The sequence below is a fragment of the Heterocephalus glaber genome, unplaced genomic scaffold (assembly GCF_053883595.1).
Source record: "Heterocephalus glaber isolate CG9 unplaced genomic scaffold, H.glaber_assembly_v1.0 deba00001720, whole genome shotgun sequence".
Classification (NCBI taxonomy): domain Eukaryota; kingdom Metazoa; phylum Chordata; class Mammalia; order Rodentia; family Bathyergidae; genus Heterocephalus; species Heterocephalus glaber.
This window is the reverse complement of record NW_028258433.1, coordinates 10,275,889-10,296,390: the sequence shown is the minus strand read 5'-3', so window position 1 is coordinate 10,296,390 and position 20,502 is coordinate 10,275,889. Positions and strand designations below refer to the sequence as shown.

Sequence of the window (20,502 nt, the reverse complement as noted above, 5' to 3'; positions counted from 1 at the left end):
GAAGTTGTATGCTCTGATTCTCTTTCTAGTAATAAAGATGAGTTTGCAGATGATTTGTCGAGTCATCCACGTGACTAGTGGATATCTAATTGTCAGGAAAAATACTGGGCATTGTAAAGTGTAGCTTTTGTCAACAACCGCCATAAAAAGGTAGCCCTAACAGAGATGGATCCCACTGTCTGAGCTGCTTATAATTATGTTATAATCATTTGATCCAAGAGGTCACAAAGTTTTGAATTGGTGACTTGGATCGCTAGGCTTGACCATTACTTGACTCATATATTATGTAAGTAGAGGATCCACATCGATAGTATTAGAGATTATCTATTTTTATGTTTTTCTCTTTCCAGGAAAAACTTTAATGTTTTCCTTATAAAATAAATCTTTCTTAATGAATTTATTTATAGATGATACTTTGAGTATGGATCAGCGCATTCTGAAAGTAATGTTGCAAAATCACATATTGAAAGTAAAAGTTGGCCTTAATGAGCTTTATAATGGACAAATACTTGAAACCATTGGAGGCCAAAAACTCAGAGTCTTCGTGTATCGTACAGTAAGTGAATCAAAACAAAAATCAAATATCCACTTTGACCTACATGTCAAAAGACATGCACATGTCAAAGAATGTTGCTACAGTTAATGTTTCTCAGAATTTTCTGAATGCAATTTTAATAGTAATTATTCATAGGAAGATAAGGGCACTGGGTAATTTAGGTGAAAAGGCTGAAGAAAGTACACCAAAAGTGATATGTATTAATAATTGAGATAATTTGCATTAGTTTCATTAAGTAAAATGGTTTATGTTCTGAATCATTAATTCCTTAAAATTTCAGGAAACACTAAAACCTCTCTAAAATAAGCTTTTATTTGATAGAATATTTTATCATGTATAAGGTAGTTTTTATATAGAATCAAAAATGCAAGATGATGCCTAATTGTATTTCATGATTCAAAAATAGAATCCCTTTTAAATAACTTTCAAAATGAGCTTGGATAGATGAATGAGGATTTCTGGACTCTGTTAAATGATTCCAGAGTACTTTTGTCAGCAGGAAAGCTTTTACAAATAACACTTGTCAAAATTTCAGAGCAACAATTGAAAGTGTCCAGTTTCTCTAAAGGAAGCATTTCACCTACAACTAAAAGGTTTCATAGGAATTCAGCCATTTCCTAGGATTGAGTATGGCATGCAGGCTCCACAACCCCAATGAACACATTTTAAATTATGCAGTAAATGAGCTTCATTTTAAATTATACATATACATATAAGGTGTGAAAAAAATATATGGTGAACATTTAAATTTTTAAAATTTATTACCATAAATTCCATACAGCTATTAATCCCCCTAAAATACTCCCTATAACTTTGTACACACTTATCCCATTGTTCTTGCCATTTTCTTAAGCAGTACTGGAAATCGTCTTTCATATTTTCACCTACTTTGATAACTACAACAAAAATATGAATATTGCTACTCAGTGCCATCAGTGGAAAAGCAGACTTCTATAAACACCAGACCTGGCAATGTGCAAATTCTGGATTTTCTCCAGAGTAAAATATGACCATAAAAATAAGCATTTTTAATCTATTCAGGACACTAAAGCAACCATGACACTATAACTGAAAACATTCACAAAAGAGGACTTCTAGGACTTCTTCATAAACTGGCAAGAATGATGCAATGGGATAAATGTGTTTGTAAGAAAGCCAAGTATTTTAAGGGGAATTATTCGTGATTATTTTACTATAATATTTTTCTTAATATAAGTATTCACCACATTTATGTTTATAGTTGTACATAACATTTGCTCAAAAAACTATAATTGAACCAATAATTTGACCTATAATTGATTGGAGCTTACAGTCAAAAAAATATAGTAAATACAGAGGCACTGAGGTCCAAAAACTTTATGGTTAATATTGGCCTAAAAAATATCTGAAGAAATAGAACTAGAGAAAGGGAGAGGCAGGAAGGAGATGTAGAAAGAAATAAATGTGTTATGTACATATAACAATTCTCTATAATGAATATAATTATTATGTTCTGCAAACATGTAGTAATAAGAATAAAAATTTAAAATTATTTAAAAATTAATAAAAAATAAATAACCAGAGATATGTTTTTTAAAAAGAAATGCAGTTTATGTATAATAGATAATGTGAAAAGGGAAGAAAAGGTCAAAAGGGGAAGAGGAAGGGGGAAGTTGGGGGGAGGGGGAGGGGAAAGGGAAGAAGAAAAGGGAAGAACATGAGAAAAGGAAAAAATGGAAATAAAGTCTGTGTAAATAGAGAGTGGTGGGGTGGTTGAAAGGAGGGTCAGGGAATGGGGAAAAAGTAAGAACCAAGATATATTATGTACAGGTACAAATTCCCAGTGATGAGTGTCATCATATTGTATAACTAAAACATACCAATATAGTTAATGAATTTTTTAAAAAAAGAAATGCAGAAAATGTAAAAAATGGAATTCCACGACATTTTTGTAATTTACTGACAAAACTCCCTGCCTGATGCATAGGGTAGCTTGACTAATAGTGGGAAATGTGATTAGATTAGAAATGTGTAGCAAGTATAAGTGGCCTCTCAGAAGAGCCAATACTGTATACAAACTTAGTTATGCAATCTTATCACATGGAAACTTTCAAATAAAGGAAAGGACATCATGCATTTTTCTTTGCTGTGCTAGTCTGTCTGCGTTGAAAATTCATGCATGGTGAGAGGAAGCAAGCAAGGAAGAAATGGTGCTATTCATGTATTCCGAGAGATCATCACACCAGCAGACAAATCCTTCTATGAGAAACTAAAACAAGATAAGCGCTTTAGGTAAGCTTATTAGTTGCACTTCTACAAAATAATGAGACTTATTAGCATATTTTTGTTTCACAGTTAGTATCCCAGTAGGCATTCTGTTTCTTGTATTGGTCAGAATTGAAATAAGAATATGCAATTTATAGAAATTTTCTCAAAATTGGTGTTTTAAATCTAACATATGCTTCCTAGTAGGTATGATTTGATGAATAAAGGAAAACTAATAGACTGAAATACTTCTTGAAAATTCTGTTACAAGTAAAATTTTTTAAATGATAGTACAGTATATACTACCAAATACGATTATAGAATATAATATGGAAACAAACCTCCTATTTCATTATAAAGTGTAATCTTTCAAAATTTTGTAAAATAAAAACAAAGATAAAGAAATTTAAAGGTTAGATTTTATATTTAAAACTTTCCACATGCTGAATTGAATTTGAAGCATATGAAAGCATGTGAGAAACTCTGTTTCTCTCCACAATACATGGATTCTCTTCTACTCTATGCATTGTGGGTAAACATAACTTCAGTGTAAGTCTAACAAAATAAATATACATCCTTTCCGCTCAGCATCTTCCTTAGCCTACTGGAAGCTGCAGACTTGAAAGATCTCTTGTCACAGCCTGGAGAATGGACTTTATTTGCACCAACTAATGATGCTTTCAAGGGAATGACAAAAGAAGAAATGGATATTTTGATTGGTGAGTAGAAGAGAATTTGCTCCATGATTTCAGGATCTCCATTCTTCCTCAAGCTTTCTTGCCCAGGTGGCAGCCTAATAACTGTTCCCTCTTTCATGTTTGTGGCAAGCTTTACATTTCCTTTAAGTCCATTTGGGGTGTGGAAGGTCATTTCATTACTGTTCTTAAACTTCTTACTCTTATGTTTTTGTCCACTAAAAACACACAATTATGTGGCAGAGTAGAAAATAGTCATGATTTCAAAACTAGTTTAATTTTTTCTTCAAATACATTGGGCAATATTTTGACTAAAATGACTAAATGTTTTAACATAACTTTGACTCCAACTTGAGAGAATCATGGCTTTATGAGAAAATACAGTGTGGAAGAAATCCTCTTCTCCTCAGTCCTCAAACTATCAAAATGTCAGACAATGTGATGTATTAAATATATATTCTTTCCTTCTAGGGGACAGGAATGCTCTTCAAAACATCATCCTGTATCACCTGACACCAGGAGTTTTCATTGGAAAGGGTTTTGAACCTGGCGTTACTAATATTTTAAAGACTTCACAAGGAAGTAAAATCTATGTGAAAGGAGTAAGTGGTTATCTATCATTAAACTATCTTAATTTCCATTTTTTGTCAAACTTCTCATTAATATTACTTCTTGTTTTCATAGATAAATGATACTCTTCTGGTGAATGAATTGAAATCCAAAGACTCTGACATTATGACAACAAATGGTGTCATTCATGTTGTAGATAAACTCCTCTACCCAGCAGGTTAGTAATTATTGAACTCATTGATGGATAAGTTTTTTCATTATGAAGCTAGATTTTTATTTCACATTTTCTTGCTAATATTCATTTACTATTCCTCTTCATAGACATACCCGTTGGAAATGACCAGCTTCTGGAAATACTTAATAAACTGATCAAATACATCCAAATTAAGGTACAGAATACTAAAAGATTTATTTCTAATCTGTTTAACAGACTTTTCAGGTTTAATATAAAAGAATAGAAATGTATACATTAATACATAAACATACCCTAGGCTTTGAATGCTTTGTTACTTATGCACCACTGGCCCTCCTGTGATGAAATGACAATGTCTTCATGGTTTTGATCAACAAATATTTATTCAAAACTACTTGGTAACCAACAACAAACAACTGATAACAAATAGTAAACTAAATGTTTTGGAAAATATTAATTTGAATCAGAGATTGTCTTTATTCAAAGAGTCTATGATCCAATTTGTAAGATAAAACACATAAAAATAACCAAAATAGTTGTATTATCAAACATTGTGCTACTAAATATAATGGAAAGAGAATTTACTTATAAAAATAGTCATTAATCAAAGGTGAAAGGCAAAAGGATGTTTTATTTCTTCATATTTATAGGACTCAAGTAGTAGAAACATGAAAAAACAATAAATATATTTTACTTTAATTTTTCATCATTTAAAACTCTAAGCAACAAATCCAATGATTTTTAAGCCATGGGGCTTCATAGCAAACAACTGGAACATGATTTTTATAAGGAATTCATTTTTACTAATTTTAATAATAGCTTTACTATTTTTATTTTAGTAAGAATTAACCTGGTGTTATAGTTTTGTTAATACAGTATCACATGTCATGTTACTAAATATAAACATTATTTTCAGTTTGTCCGTGGTAGCACCTTCAAAGAAATCCCCATGACTGTCTACAGTAAGTACGTGATCAGTATTGGCTATATATAAGTGGCAAGACAACGAAAGAAAACCATTTTCTTTGTTTTTAAAAAAAAGACTATTGATAATCTGGTATTTACAACTACAATCAATGACAAATTTCATTCTATTTGAATCAAGGTTTGAAGCATAGGAGTGATCACTTAGTTTTGGCCATTCATTCATTCCACTGAAGCATTTTCCCACTCATTGGAAAATAGGAGTAATGAGAAAGACAGTAAAATAAAATATTAGCATGACAAAGAGACAGAAAAAAAGGACATATTAAGGGAACAGATACTGAAAGACATTTTAGAGCTTTCTGTATACTCAAATATGTCCACATGGAAACAGCATTGCCAAACCACTTTTCTTTCATTCTACCTGGAAGCCCTCAGCTCTTTATGGGCAAGAGGAAACATCTTAAAGAATCCTGATTTCTTTCAAATGATGGTTCAAAACTCGCCCTTTCTGACACTGGACACACCAACCCAATATCTGTCAGATGATAAGCCTCTGGAATCAAAGATTCTTTTATCCCTCGCATTACCAGATTATCAAAATTAAAACTCTATCACTGTAGAGTCCTAAAAGGTATTTCATGCTCATAAATGTCATTAATAGAATATCTTTTCATTGTGGCTTGTTCTTTTATTTTTTCTTTCTTTTGATGTAGTTTTCAAAGCAGAAATTCTTTTCATTTTGTTTTGGCTCTACAACTAAACACTCAAAATATAACAGTAGCTAAAACATTGCTTCAATTCCCTCACTTATTCTGGCTTAAAAAGTATTCTATTTCATATCATAAACATCCAGGAGTTTAATTACAAACATTTTCTTAAAATTTATATTAGATACAGAAAAGGATTAAAGTCAATGTAAAGAGCAAAACAAAATGTCTGCTGCTCTTACTGATTTAAATTATGTGATATAATATGCAACTTTATTATCAAGCCAGCTCAGCATAGTCTTAAGGGTTTCACTGGAACAATCATGGTTCACCATGATATAAACTCCAGCCTAAAAGTATACAATTTTATTAAAAACATATTTTACAAGTAATTTAAAAATCCAATGGGCTCTATTCTCCAGACATGGTATGTTGTCTTTCTCCACCAAAGATATATGTCTGTCAGTATTTACCTTTCCTTCTCTATCCATGTCACTTTCACCAGCATCCATATATGTCAATAAAATGTTTTGCTGATGAGCCAAAATATACTATAATTCTTTTATTTTTCCTACTAAATTGCATTTTTACTCATTGAGCATAAGCCATATTTTATAAAATTTTACAAGTCCAGTGACTCTTGTCAATATATTTAGAATTCTTTATAAAAACTCTGAGTCTCATATTTCAATATTAAATTTTTTTTATTCCTGCCAGGATAGGTATACTGTTAATCAAAAGCATTTTCAGAGGTAGAGACTAATTAAATCAAAGGTTCTATTTTTATATTCATTTATTGACTTGTCTTTAAAATTTCTTTGATTTCTTTGCTGTTTATTATTCTTATCCCCCAAATATTATACATTTTAAAACTTGTATAAGGGGATAGTTTTTATTATAAGCTGTCAAATACTGAATATTTCAAATCTAAAGGGCAAAAATAAGTAAGGTCTTAGTCTGAGCCATCAAAATCATTTGTCTTCAGAAACAGCAAGATTGAAAAAGAGCTACCCACCAACTAAACATCCTAAACTTGCTTAACATGATGTAAAAAGAAAAGTAGGTAAAAGTAATGAATCCACTTTGACAGTGATGGCACCAATCTCTATGCCCTTGACCTTCATGGGAAGGTTCCTCAGAGGCAAGTCTACTTATGGAATCAATACTGTAATTGGACACATAGACTTGATGATACATTTCAGTTTCTTAACTTGAGATCTTAAGATATAATATCTAACATGATTGAAACAGTATTAAGGGCTAGAATCTACACTGATTCAAAAGGTTAACACCACTAAACATCTCAGACAGGAGAAGAGAATAGAATGGAACTCAAGATGTGCTACCATCTCTGCTCTAATGTGTCCAAACTATCTTATGATTACACAGTTTGCTTTACTAGTCATTATCTAATGGAACTACCTCTTAAGATTTGTAGTAAGAAATGAAAAAGTCCAGTAGCTCTGGTTCCATGGCTCCAGAGACACCTTTCCAATTAACCCATCTAGCCAAAGTCAACCAAATATTTGACTTCTATTTTTTAAAAAAGTTGCACTTTATTTTCTCCATTGGGTAAATGGCATACATTTAAAATATATACCTTAATTTAAGAACGGACACAAGGAAGCTGAAAATCAGACATTTTTGCCTCAATTTAAAGGCTGACCATATCATATTTGTTGTGTAGAGCTCATGACTGGCTGGCAGAAATTTATTCTTTAAATATTCTGGATTATTTCTTATATTTTCCTTTCTGTATCACTTTATCAAATGCATGAAAAATAACTTCAGTCTTTTTTCTTTCAACTTCTTTCTTTTAACTGAGAGAGAATCCAAATATTACAATTTAAGATATGAATTACATGAAATTAATCACGTTTATTTGTCTTCTGTTGCTATGCAGCCAATATTTTCAAGAAGTACAAAAGAAGGTAAAGAGCTTTAGTGGTACAGTTCAAAATGATAGATCTCTAGGTAGACTTCCTCATTTAGTGAGTGTTTTATTTACTGGAGCAAATCCACGTCATTGGACTTCAGAGTTCAACATCTGGACAAGAGAAGACATTAGTTATGTACCATGATTACTTCCTGTATTTGACTACCTGAACATTTTACCATATCTGATAACTCAATACCATACAAAGACAAAAAATAAAAAAGGATAACTTTGTTCAGGTTGCTTTTATATAAATATCATTCATATGCCACTTTTATACTTTCAGCAACTAAAATAATAACCAAAGTTGTGGAACCAAAAATTAAAGTGATTCAAGGCAGTCTTCAGCCTATTGTCAAAACTGAAGGTAAAAAATCGATGTTATACATGGTTCCTTTTATAAGGAAAAAACATTCATATAATATACTCATTTCTATGAATGTCTCTACATTCTTTTTGAAACTAACACAGCATGCTCACAAGGTTACAGAAGGTGGAGTGAAAGTTATTTAACAAAGTAGATGGTGAATTCCTAACACTTTCAGTACATTTGCTTGTATTTAACTCAGTTTTAAATTAATTGTATTACATTAGCACTAATACCCAGATACTCACTATACAAAAGAATCCTGAATATTATCACTGTAGTTAGACTCCTTCAGAGAGTATACTCGTTTTGTAGCTTTGTTTCCAATCTTCCTGCATGATCTCTTGCGTACCATTACAAGAAACTTGTCCAAAACTAGGCAGGCATTTTTCATTCAGCAACCTAAGAAAGCATAGAAATTGTACACTAATGAAAGATTTCAAAATTACCATCAGAAACAGATGAACAGATCCAGCCTTGAGCATATTTTATATACATAGATATGAAATATAATATATATATTTATCTTCTGATGTTTTAGACTAAATTCAGTCATTCTCTCATCTGATACTATGTCAGCCAACTTTGACATCTCTGCTATTACCTTTACTTCATGTATTTTAATTACTTCAAAGAATCAAACTAGGAATTTTTCATTTCCATGTCTACCATCTTAATGTGGTCACTTGTCACAAAGAAGAGACCTTGTTATCTTTACTCTAGAGGAAAGATAGAAAAATTCAAAATAAGGAAGAGATTATGTCTTTAATTGAATCTCAGAAAATTATTACTGTAATTATTTTTTACTTTGTTACATCTTTTCATTCTGTGGTTTGAGATAGCAATTTCTTGAGTACATTTGTCTTTTCCTTTAAAGTGAGTCATGCCTTAAAATTTAGTCACTGGAAACACAGGTAAAGGGTGATTTCCTAGCTGATTCAATATCTATAGTATTGTTCATTCTTCACACATAAGATTGATGTATACTTTGAAATACATCCTTTTAAAATATTAGACATATGGTCATTTCATTATATTTAAATATTGAAGAGAGTTTAAGAGTTCTGAAAAAATTAATTAATTTTTTGAAAAATATTTCTTAATAATTTCAGTGAAAAAATGACCCAATGATTCTTAATAACGCCATCATTTTTAAAAGCAGATTCTCTAGAATTTTGTTATAACTTATACATACATTCTATAACTTAAATCATTCACATGTGTCATTGTTCTTATTTTCAAAGATTCCTCTTTCTTCATTTAGCTTTACTTATTCAACCCATTTTTCTCGCCAATCTTCATCATCAGGGTTGTATACTATTTTTATTTCTTCAGTTAGGGGCACAGAGGAAATCAATTTCTACCTGAATTCTTCCTTCAGAGGGGACATGAATGAAAAAAGGATCATGTCACCTATTCTTGATTTCAAAGATTCTGAAGTTTTGCTTCTAAGTAACATCATAAAAGAAACAAATATTCCTCTTGATGGCCTTGTACAATTGTAAGGCCTCTGAGATTGCTATTGAGATTTCTTTCTTCTTATCTGAAATTTTTTGATTTACTGATGATTTTTGAGCTCTTACTAAATACATTAGAGTCCAAGACATAATTTTAATATTTTTTTAAAAAAGAAGTAGCTAATCAAATTTTAGAATTAACAAGTCAACTGAAATTAAATGGAACACAAAGCTATTAAGTGCTCAGTGTGGTGAGTATTCTCCTAGATGTTGTGAATAAATACAAAAAAGTTACTTGGTAAAATTACTACCTTCAGAGAATTTAACTATAGATGATGTTTCTGCAATTTTTTAAAGAAAAATTGATTTAGATATTATATTAACCAATTTCTTTTTTAAAAAATCCTTATACATATTTTCATTTTGGACCTACTATATATTAAAAATTTTATCATATATTTTATATTCAACATCCACTGCCTTTGTAGATAAAAAAATTCTGGCCTGATATATTTATGGTTTGAAAAAACTACATTATAAGCAAAAATAACTGCATTCAACTATTTAAGGACATTACAGTATGAGTTAAATGTACTGAATTTGATTTTTCTTATGCCTCTATAAAATTATTTTTGATTAACTAATGTAGTAATAAACTTTCTAACACTCAAAATGATTTTCTCTGAGAGCAAAAATCATTTTGCAAGTCAAATGCAAAACTTGTTCAATTTGCATTTGAAAGATGATTTAACTATTAATCAGTTAATTTTTCATCATTCTTATAAACAAGGTAAGTACTCAAATTCATTTTCCCATAAAACCCAAGGTAAGTATATGAGATTTTTGTAAATGTAAGTTTTGAGTGACTGAAACACTTAAAATATTTTAATAAAAAAGAGTAATAGATGATAGCAGTATAGAGAAGTAAGATCTAAACTGGCTATCAGTTGAGAAACTTAAATTTGTAAATCTGTATGATTCACAATATATTGCCTCATAAAACTTTGTGTGATCAAACTTACAACTACTAATAAATGAATGGTTTTATACATCATTTTAAGTGCTAAACCAGATGAAAGTGATTGTAGAACCATATCAATTAACATTTCTCTTGTTTTCAGAAATTTTCCCTAATCTAAAGATAACGGAAAACATTTAGAACTGATTTTACAAAGCCTGAAACACTTTGTCTGAGTAATACCAAATGTTGAAATAAACTTCCTTTTCTGATAAACTTAAAGAACTGCTTTAATATAATAATTTTCTCCTAAACTAATGTTATAGGACCCACATTTTCAAAGATCCAAATTGAAGGTGAACCTGAATTCAAACTGATTAGAGAAGGTGAAACAAGGACGGAAATCATCCATGGAGGTGTGTGAGGTTTTACTAGTGCCTGGATAATATCACAGTGGTTATTTTGAAGTAGTACTGATTTAGAAATATTGAACATCTAAAATCTTCTCTTGGTGTTTAGCTTCTATAAATTGGTACAATCATTTTCTAAACTACAGGCTTTTTAGCCAGCAGAAAGAAAATATAGTTGATCTTTGAATGGATACAGTCAGAATTTATTTAATCATTAAAGCCCAATGAAATTCCCATTGCTTCTCTGTAAGTATGATTATAAAATATAATAATTATAATAATGGTTGTTCAAAAAAACATGCTGGACTCAAAAATAGAATGAAAAAATGACTAGTCGAAAGACTAATAATAAGCTACAACTAAGGTTTATTATAGGGTTCCCATTCCATTGATGGAGAGTCAGCTTCCAAACTAGTCCTCTTCACTCAAGATTCAAGACATAAGTACTACCTTTTAAACAACTGACATGAATTTATTTGAGATATGTTCCAATAATGATCCTTAAATCTTAAATAATAATCTTAAGTCTTAAATAATAATATTTTGAGGAATATACTCCATCATTAAAATGCCTACCTCATGGATGTATGACAATATATGAGGATAAATCAAATGCATTTTTCTTCACCAACTTTCAGAGCCAATTATTAAAAAGTACACCAAAATCATTGAAGGAGTGCCTGTGGAAATAACTGAAAAACAAACACGAGAAGAACGAATCATTACAGGTGATTTTTAGTTTCCCACATGAAACTACGCCAAGAAAATAAATATAATATGATAGTTAATCTTTAAAACTTACCTATAAGGATCATTAGAGAATCGGATGAAGTCATTTTCATGGTAGTTAACAAAAGTTACGTCATTTCTTGGAAAAAATAATATTATATATGTAATCTACATTTTATTCAATTGGAAATTTGTAAACATGTTCACACACTTTATTGTGTATTATATATCCATAAATGCTGTATTATATGCTATTTTTGATTTTTAATTTATTGAGTATACTAGTATAATGAGCATACTAGAAAAAAATTACCTCTTTTGAGTTTCTATTAATGTGAATATACATCTACCTACAAAAATGTTTGCAAATATGTAAAAACAATTCATCAACAATTTTAGTAAACCTTTGTATCAGTCTCTTAGATATGAATTAACCTAAAATTTAAAATTAAGATATATCTAAGTATTTGTTAAAACAGTCAGCAAATATGTATTTTGCCACATGTTTTCATAATGAGGTTTTCATGAAACACAGCCATGTCCATTCATTTATGTAATGTCTGTGTCTGCTTCCACACTATACTGAAAGAACTGAACAGCTGCAAAACAGACTATGTGTCTCACAAAGTCTAAAGTACTTATTTTCTGGCCCTTTACAAAAGAAGTTTGACTGCGCCTGTTTTATACCCTTTTAAAAAAATTGTCTTTCTGTTAGGTCCCGAAATAAAATATACTAGGGTTTCTGCTGGAGGTGGAGAAACAGAAGAAACTCTGAAAAAATTGCTGCAAAAAGGTCAGCATATGTAGAAAAACATGTGACTTTATCTATCTGTACCATATAATAAATAATCTTTATGGCCTTGAACATGATTTCTATTCTATCTCATTCCATTGTTCAAGTTCCATATCAATTTAAGGAAAAAGTCCATAAATATGGAAGGAAGAATAAATGATAATCATATTGATTGTTTCTTAAATATTGCTTAAAGTTTTATAAACAAATTAGTATATCAAAAGTCAGCTGAGACTTATGCAGGAAGATTGCAAGTTCAAGTTCCACTTGAGCAATTGAGCAAGCCCTTAAAGGGTTGAAGCTACACAACTCAGTGGTGGAGCACCCCTGCTTAAAAAAGATACTCAAGAGAGTTGGTCTGGAATTCTTTATTGGGCAGATGCCATTGTTGATCACATCAAATCTCCCAACTTGTTTTCATATAAACCAATTTCTGCTACAAAAATGTATCCTCTCAGAGGTCAGCAAGGTCAGAAAATTCATTGAAGGTGATGATGGTCATTTATTTGAAGATGAAGAAATTAAAAGACTGCTTCAGGGAGGTTAGTAAAAGGACAATAACTAACCCGCTTAACAGGTTGTGGTTGAATTCTTCAGCTTTTTAAAGACTGACTGTGTAGGTTTCTCTTTAAATTAGGTTTAAAAAGCTAACATTATCTGTTGTGTTATCAAATCAAGTGGTTTCCTGAAGTGATAATTATAAGGAAATTATTACTTGTTCATACAGTCTTTAAAAAGTTCTATGGTAGAAATCTTGGGGAGCAATGAATATTTTTTTGTCCTGATACAGATAATTGTGGCAATATTTTGAGTATGTGAAAAGGGAATAATTTTTAAATTACTAGCGGTTAAGCCTAAATTTGACATACTTTTTATATTTAAAAAAAACTTATTCACTGCCCCCATAACAGCAATAAAAGGCATGATTTTTTTAAGTGCATATATGTAGCAAAAAACAGTGCATTTAGAACCTTTCTTTTCCAAAACTACATTCTTGTGAGTGAATATGTTTCTTCTAACTGTTTGAGTAATAATCTATACCTTAAAAATGTAAATTATTTTACAAATGAAATTAATCCTTAAAATATGAAATTTTCTTTATCTGTGACATTAAATGAACCTACCTTCAAAAGCAAAAGAGGAAAAAAAAGAATTCAAAAGACTACACAAACTCTAAGTGGTAATTACTCAAATCATAAGTGCTAATAAAAATAAAATTTCGACCACTGACATTTGAGTAAATTAATTTCCTGTTTAATTTGACTAATAACAAAAATATTAGACTAAAATTGTTTTAGACAAATATTTAAATTATTTTTAAATATTCTCTTTGTAATATACTATGAATTGGAAAGTATAACTGAAGTTTATTATTTTTCCAGCGTATAGTAGAAATAGTTTTTCTGCTTATAAGTCTATAAACTACATTGCTATGCCCAAATACATGAATTGTCCTGAGACTTTCTATACTTTTGGCAATTATTTTCCCATTATTGTTTAAGAATATAGAAAAATATCTTATATCATGTTTTCAGACCTTTGTAATTAAAATATGTATTCAAACTGACTGGATTTCTGTTCAATAGAAATATAAATGTCTGAAAAGTATAGGGTTTCCTTTCAGAATACAAAGAGTATATGATGTATCCTAAGCTACAAGGAAACCAAAATTTCTGTAAGATCTAATACAAAATTCACTCAACTACCAACAAATACTTAACTTTTTGCTATGAAAACACACAGAGATTTGAAGGAAGAAACAAACACATTATGAAAATTAAATTGAATTCTTTTTTTCTCTTAGTCTCTCCCTAGTAATCAGCTTTGTAGAATGGCAGTGCTTTTTAGAGAATGAATTAATTAGCTATCACTGTTTATACTGCTTTCATTCATTTAGGCTTAAACTTTGGGTAAGTATGTTTTCCCTCCTTCAATAAGGCTCTGTTGATAAGTTCACTATAAACAATGCAACTAAGTATTAAAGAATATATTTATCCACAAGAAGACACACCTGCTACAAGTCAAGAAAATTATATTCTATTTTTAGTTAATGGGCTTTTTTCTTATTTCTTATTTCTTTTCATCTCAGAGGTTGATTTTTTAAAAATTTCTCAGTATGTGATCTCTCCCCAATTCTGTTAAGCATAATTTCTCACACTGACACATCCTAAGCTTTATCAAAATATTTCTAAGGGTTTTTTGTCTCATTATAAACAGAATAGTTGCTAGTACCTGGAGATTAATTAGACGTGCTATTTTTCTTTTTCTAGCTATCTAAAATCATCAAGTCACCACTGAGTCAAAAGTATGCCCTTGACTAATACTAAAAGATACTAATTTACAACAAGAATAATGTGAATAAAAATTACATCATGAAAGACTGGCTTTTTGTTTCAGAATCCAGTTAACTGATGCATATTGCAACTATGGTCTTCATTTCAAAACTTAGTGCTATCTGTCTGATCTGTACATAGTTTGAACCCTGTGGGACATATAACACATTCTGATGAATTGAATGTACTCCCCCAGTAAGTTAAGTCAGGATTGTTGGCATGGCTAATTATCTTTTTGTATTTATTCTGTGACTTGTCACTGAAATGCTTTAATGGCCGGAACTGAAAAATGTTCTCACAAAATACATGGAATTTCTCATGTTTATCATAGGCCAAACTATATACTGTATTCTGAAACTGCCCCCAAAATTAAAGGAAAATATCAGGCTATGGAGAAAGTAATGACAACCCTCCAAATTAGAAAATCAGTCAATATAATGTGAAAAGATTTGTGACCTCTGTATAGAATATGGTTCTGACTGTAGCTTTACCTACATTTAAAAGAGTTCACATAGGAAAACCCCTTGCAATAATATTTACTGCTTAGCATGCCAAGCTGTAAGCTAATGTTACTCCCACTATTAATGTCAATTTACATTTACATGGTCAGTAAGATATTTTGCACCCTACTTCAAATTTCCAAGTTAAGACCATAGAAAGTTACAAAACAAAAACAAGGGCTTTGGATTTAGCTCAGTGGTTCCACCTGCCTGCCTTGCAAGCACAAGGTCCTGAGGTCGAGCTTCAGTACAAAAAAAAAAAAAAATTACAAAAATAGAAACAAAATTTGCAAAGCATTGGGCTGAAATATTTTACATCTTTTAAGAAACATGATGGAAGAAAGGCATTTGTGCCAAGTGAGTGATTGTTTTATTCTCTCACATTATACATCTCTAAAAATAGTCTCATTCCATCCTCTCTCTCACTTTACGATAGTAGAGAGCCACTGGGAGTAAATGTGATTTCTGTTCTTCAACCACAATTTTCTTCTAAGATGTTCACCACATTCTTATTCTAACATTATCATAATGAAATAGCAATAAATTAGCTTATATTTTATGGAATTTTAGAGAATTTAAAAAGCTATAATAGAAAAATATTTCATTGACGAATATGGATGATATATAAAAAATAAGAAGTCAAAGTTTCAAGATAAAGTAAAGGTAAGAAAAAAATAGTCTCTTGTGAATTAATTGGAAATAAAATATGGAACTGAGAAATATTTTGCAGCTCTAAGAACACAAACCTGCATAGTTAAAAGTTTTTGCAGTTCTTACATATTAAAGCTTTTATTATTTAACAAGTTAATATTTTATGTCTCATAGAGTTAGTAATGAATTATAGGAGAAATGTTGGCATATATTTCCTGAATTTATTATTACAGTTCTAGAGTCATCAGGTCTATATCATTTTGTTGCTATCATTTATGATAAAGCAATCAGACATTGATCTGTAATGAGAATTTAGAGGCATGCATAACTAATGAGAATGACAACAAAGATACACAGCTATTTCTGGGAAGATATTTGTGGTAAACTGCATACGACCTTTCATCATAGTGTAATTCTCTTTACTCTCATTTACTTGTGCAAAAATGACACATGATGAGGGGCTCTAAAAGCCATAATGAAACAATGGATTTTGTAGTTAGTAAACATTCACAATCCTATATGGAAAAAAACTATTTTTTCATTGTCAGTTTAAAATTTTAAGGACCATAAAATTTACCACTCCAAAAAATGTCAGCTCATTTAAATTGAGATTATTTAAAATTTCATACATTTCTGCTTAACTAGAGTCTCTTCTCTAATTTTATCCAGAATTGTCAAGTATTTCTAACTACAAATCTTTAATTTTAGACACACCTGTGAGAAAGATACAAGCCAACAAAAGGGTTCAAGGTAAATGCTTTGACTCTAGTAATGTGTCTATACAGATTTTTTAACAGTCTGAAAAACCAAAGAGGAGTGTCTTAACATACTTTATTGAACTTTGTTTTCTATCAAAGAGAAAAGTTGGCCAGATTTGATGCAAAGTGTTTTGATGATAATTATCAGGAAATAATATTTTAATTTCCTGCTCCATAATTAGAATCTAAGTAGTACAGATACTAAAAGAAAGGCAAATAAACTTTATGAACTCTTAAGACATATTGAGCCACTGAGGTAAACTTAAGTAAAGTCAAAAAAGTAATATTTGAATACCCACGTCAAGTGCAGGCAGAACAAAACTCTTAAAACTATTGTATGAGACAAGGCTGCAATTTGAGAAATAAGTAAATTAGAAATGCACATAAAACAAAAATGGTTAATAGAACTATTTATAAAATTTTGATATAAATGTATAGTTTTTATACATATCTGTATATATCCAAGTTTACTATCATTTCCTTCATAATTACTTTTATGTGTTTTTTGTAATTCTTTCTCTTAGGTTACATTATATCTCAAAACATTGAAAGATTAAAGATTTCATTTGTAGGACCAAGATTAAATCACAATGACATAGTAATAGTCAAAACAAACTACAAGACTTATAAATGCATTATAGGCAAATTTGATTTTAAACCAATCCAAATATAAAGCATTGAAATTAAAAGGTGAATTGCACACATGGTTCTTAACTGAAGGCTCTATCAGAAATTTTTTCTAAACACCTCAAGCCATCTAAATTTTCTAAATAATTAAAATCATCAAGTTCCAAAGCATTATCTTCATATAGTTTGATCAAAATATAATTTTGGATGAATCACCAAAAGCTAAGGATATTAAGAGAAGATAATCTAAATAAAGTTTATTACACTAAGAAATGATGAACTTTGATAGGTATCCCCAGAATACCATATTCTTAGACTCTGAAGTTTCATCATATATTTCATCATCTATATATTCTCCCTTTTTCCTCATCAGGATCTAGAAGGCGATCAAGAGAAGGTCGTTCTCAATGAAAATCGAAAAGCCAGACAACCCTCAGTCAACAACATGACCTTAAAAGAAAATTATAAGAACCACCTTGACTTCAAGAGGTGAAACATCAGCACAAAGAAACAAACCTTCAAACAACTCTGAACCTATATTTAATATCTGTTTTTCTGAATGAGAGTCATGAGGGAAATGGTAGGGTTAGCCTCCTGTGGAATAGGAACTGAGGAATATACACCACCTTACAGGCTTTTGTTTCTTGACCTTAAGAGCTCTGACTAACATTGTAATACAACAAAGAATATTCTTGTCACCAAGTTTATTACAATTTAAATTTAAGAATAGTGAGCTGTTATCTCATCAAGACAATTGAGCCTCAAATATATGAATTATATAATAGATCAACCAAAAGCATGCAGTTACCTCTCCATAGGAAGCTAAATTATAAAAATAAGTGTTTACCATATAACTGACAAAAGAAATAATTTTACGTCCAAAGGATTTACACATATGTAATACAATGTGGGTTTACTGGTAAATTATGTTATTTTTACAACTAATTTTGTACTCGAAATATTTGTATATGTTTTTTGCAATACATATTTTTATCTCAAACATTTCAATAAAAAACCATTTTGCAGGTATAAAGAAAATTACTTCAGATTGTTTAATTAAAAAACCTTAAGATTTAAATTTTAAAAATCCCTTTGGACTTGGGAACAGGACTTTATACCTCTTTTATAGTTATAAGTATTCAGTAAAGGAAATTGTATGAAATTAATATTTTTCCAAGTATTATTTTGAGTCATTAAATAATACAACAATCATTAAATATCAGCAGAGCACCTCTGACTGCTAAATTTAAGGATTTAAAAGATCAGTCATTGTCTCCAAAAAGCAAAGAGATAACCAATGATCCATAGTACACATTGGCTGTAACAGAATAAATAGCACTGCACAAACATGAAAGCATCAGTTAATTAATCTTGAGCTAGACATAGCAGGGGTCACAAAGATACCTTTAACTAAAGTTTAAGGTAACATAAAAGTCCATTGTGTAGCAAAAGAAGCGATGAAAATATTTTTTTATTTCTGAGAATGATAGAGATTGGCTGAATCCACTCACATCTCAATGAGAGTCATACTTGGCTTGGACTGGTTAAAATAAGAATGTTCAGAAACTAAGTGAAATCAGAAAGAAGATATCAGACTGGAGTCTAGATGTCCAGCTTGGATCAGAGAAATTGGGTCCAACACTAAAATATATCTGAGGGACCTAGAAAGCTTCTTTGGTATAAATTCTTTTTTAAAGAGGTATTTGGAGTGAGGAAATGAGATAAAATGCCTGAGAATGTCATTCACTGGAAAATGCTCAATGGCTTTGGTTTTCCAGAATTCTTTCTACTCTTTGGTCTATCCTTAGAGTCCCTGCCTTGAAAGAAAATATCCTCCCCTCAAACAGCACCCATCTTGTAAATGATTTCAGTTTGTGACCTTCCCAAGATGATTCAGAAGAGGTAGTTATATATGAGGATCTAATTTTTTTAAAAAGATTAAAACATTGTTATGGTTTAAATGTCCACCAAAAGTTTCATGTTATTGGAGTTGGGGTCTGGTTGAAATAGACAGATCACTGAAAGGATGTATTTTTTTCTCTCTGTCTCTCTTTGTCTCCCTCTTCATCTCTCTCTCTCTCTCTCTCTCTCTCTCTCTCTCTCTCTCTCTCTCTCTCTCTCTCTCTCTCTCTCCTCTTTCTGCTTCTTTATGACTTCTTTCATGATACCCTTTTCCATCACGGTGTTTCTGCCTTAGTGCTAGCTGGCCGTACATGAACTAAACTGTGAGCCTAAATAAACCTCTCTTCCATTAAATTGCAGGTGTCAGTGTTTTTTCCCATCCACAGGAAGGTGACTAATATAATTAGGAACACAAATGGCTTCTCTAAACAGGTGGCATGTTGCTCTCTGTACTTTAAAGGTCACCAGTTAATTTCACAGAATAACAACAAAAAAGACAGTTGTACTCATTTAACTCCTGCTATGATTTTAATTTGATAACTAGGTAGATGTTCCAAAAGTGTACTTCAAACATGGTAATTTGCAATAATAATATAGGTGTTGAAGCCTATTTAAAGAATGCACTCATAAAGACTCTGCTTTATCACCATAGAAGAAAAAATAAATCAGTATGGGCTAGCACAAATACATAAAACTAGCATAATGTTCTGGAAAAAGACAGTCTTTCAAATGATGCTTGCAAATATGTTTACACAAAATTTAAAGAGAAATTACTAATAACGTAGAAAAAGATTAACTATAGTGCACATTAAAAAGACATAAGAAAAAGTGTATTATAATGAACAATAATTAGAATCCTATGTTAAGGATTTTAAAAGATAAACATCAATGCTGTGCATTTTCTAGAGTTGACAAAGCAGTATAGTATGTACTTCTACACACAATAATTAATCCTTTAAGAATCCTGAAGAGATTTATTACCTACAGTTTTGTATATAAAAAATAGACCCAGCAAGTTTACATGACTTCTTTCTTTGGCCTTGTACGATTGAATTGTGCCATTAATCAATGTAACACATGCCCACTTCCCAAAAAGCACAAACATGGACATAGCAAACACACTTTTTGCAGTTATGCTGGTTCTTAACCTGATTTTAGCTCATTTTTTCTGTATAAGTGGCCTATGAGC

The 20,502-nt window shown here is 30.6% G+C and overlaps 1 protein-coding gene across 15 annotated transcripts in view; it reads left to right on the top strand.

Moving 5' to 3' along the window:
- Nucleotides 1-19,667, top strand: part of Postn (periostin) — a 34,258-nt gene extending 14,591 nt beyond the window's left edge. The window contains exons 10-23 of one of the 15 annotated variants that reach the window (XM_004874041.3): nucleotides 408-556; nucleotides 2,691-2,827; nucleotides 3,389-3,519; nucleotides 3,967-4,097; nucleotides 4,180-4,282; nucleotides 4,387-4,454; nucleotides 5,175-5,220; nucleotides 8,115-8,195; nucleotides 10,937-11,026; nucleotides 11,659-11,748; nucleotides 12,465-12,542; nucleotides 13,001-13,084; nucleotides 16,735-16,776; nucleotides 17,785-18,452. In XM_004874041.3, coding sequence (XP_004874098.1) covers nucleotides 408-556; nucleotides 2,691-2,827; nucleotides 3,389-3,519; nucleotides 3,967-4,097; nucleotides 4,180-4,282; nucleotides 4,387-4,454; nucleotides 5,175-5,220; nucleotides 8,115-8,195; nucleotides 10,937-11,026; nucleotides 11,659-11,748; nucleotides 12,465-12,542; nucleotides 13,001-13,084; nucleotides 16,735-16,776; nucleotides 17,785-17,822 — 1,268 coding nt within the window. In that variant the 3' untranslated portion in view covers nucleotides 17,823-18,452. Of the gene's footprint in view, nucleotides 1-407; nucleotides 557-2,690; nucleotides 2,828-3,388; nucleotides 3,520-3,966; nucleotides 4,098-4,179; nucleotides 4,283-4,386; nucleotides 4,455-5,174; nucleotides 5,221-8,114; nucleotides 8,196-10,936; nucleotides 11,027-11,658; nucleotides 11,749-12,464; nucleotides 12,543-13,000; nucleotides 13,085-16,734; nucleotides 16,777-17,784 lie in introns of all 15 variants that reach the window. The other 14 variants (XM_004874044.3, XM_004874043.3, XM_004874042.3 and 11 more) reach the window with 14 other exon arrangements.
- Nucleotides 19,668-20,502: the final 835 nt, after the last annotated feature.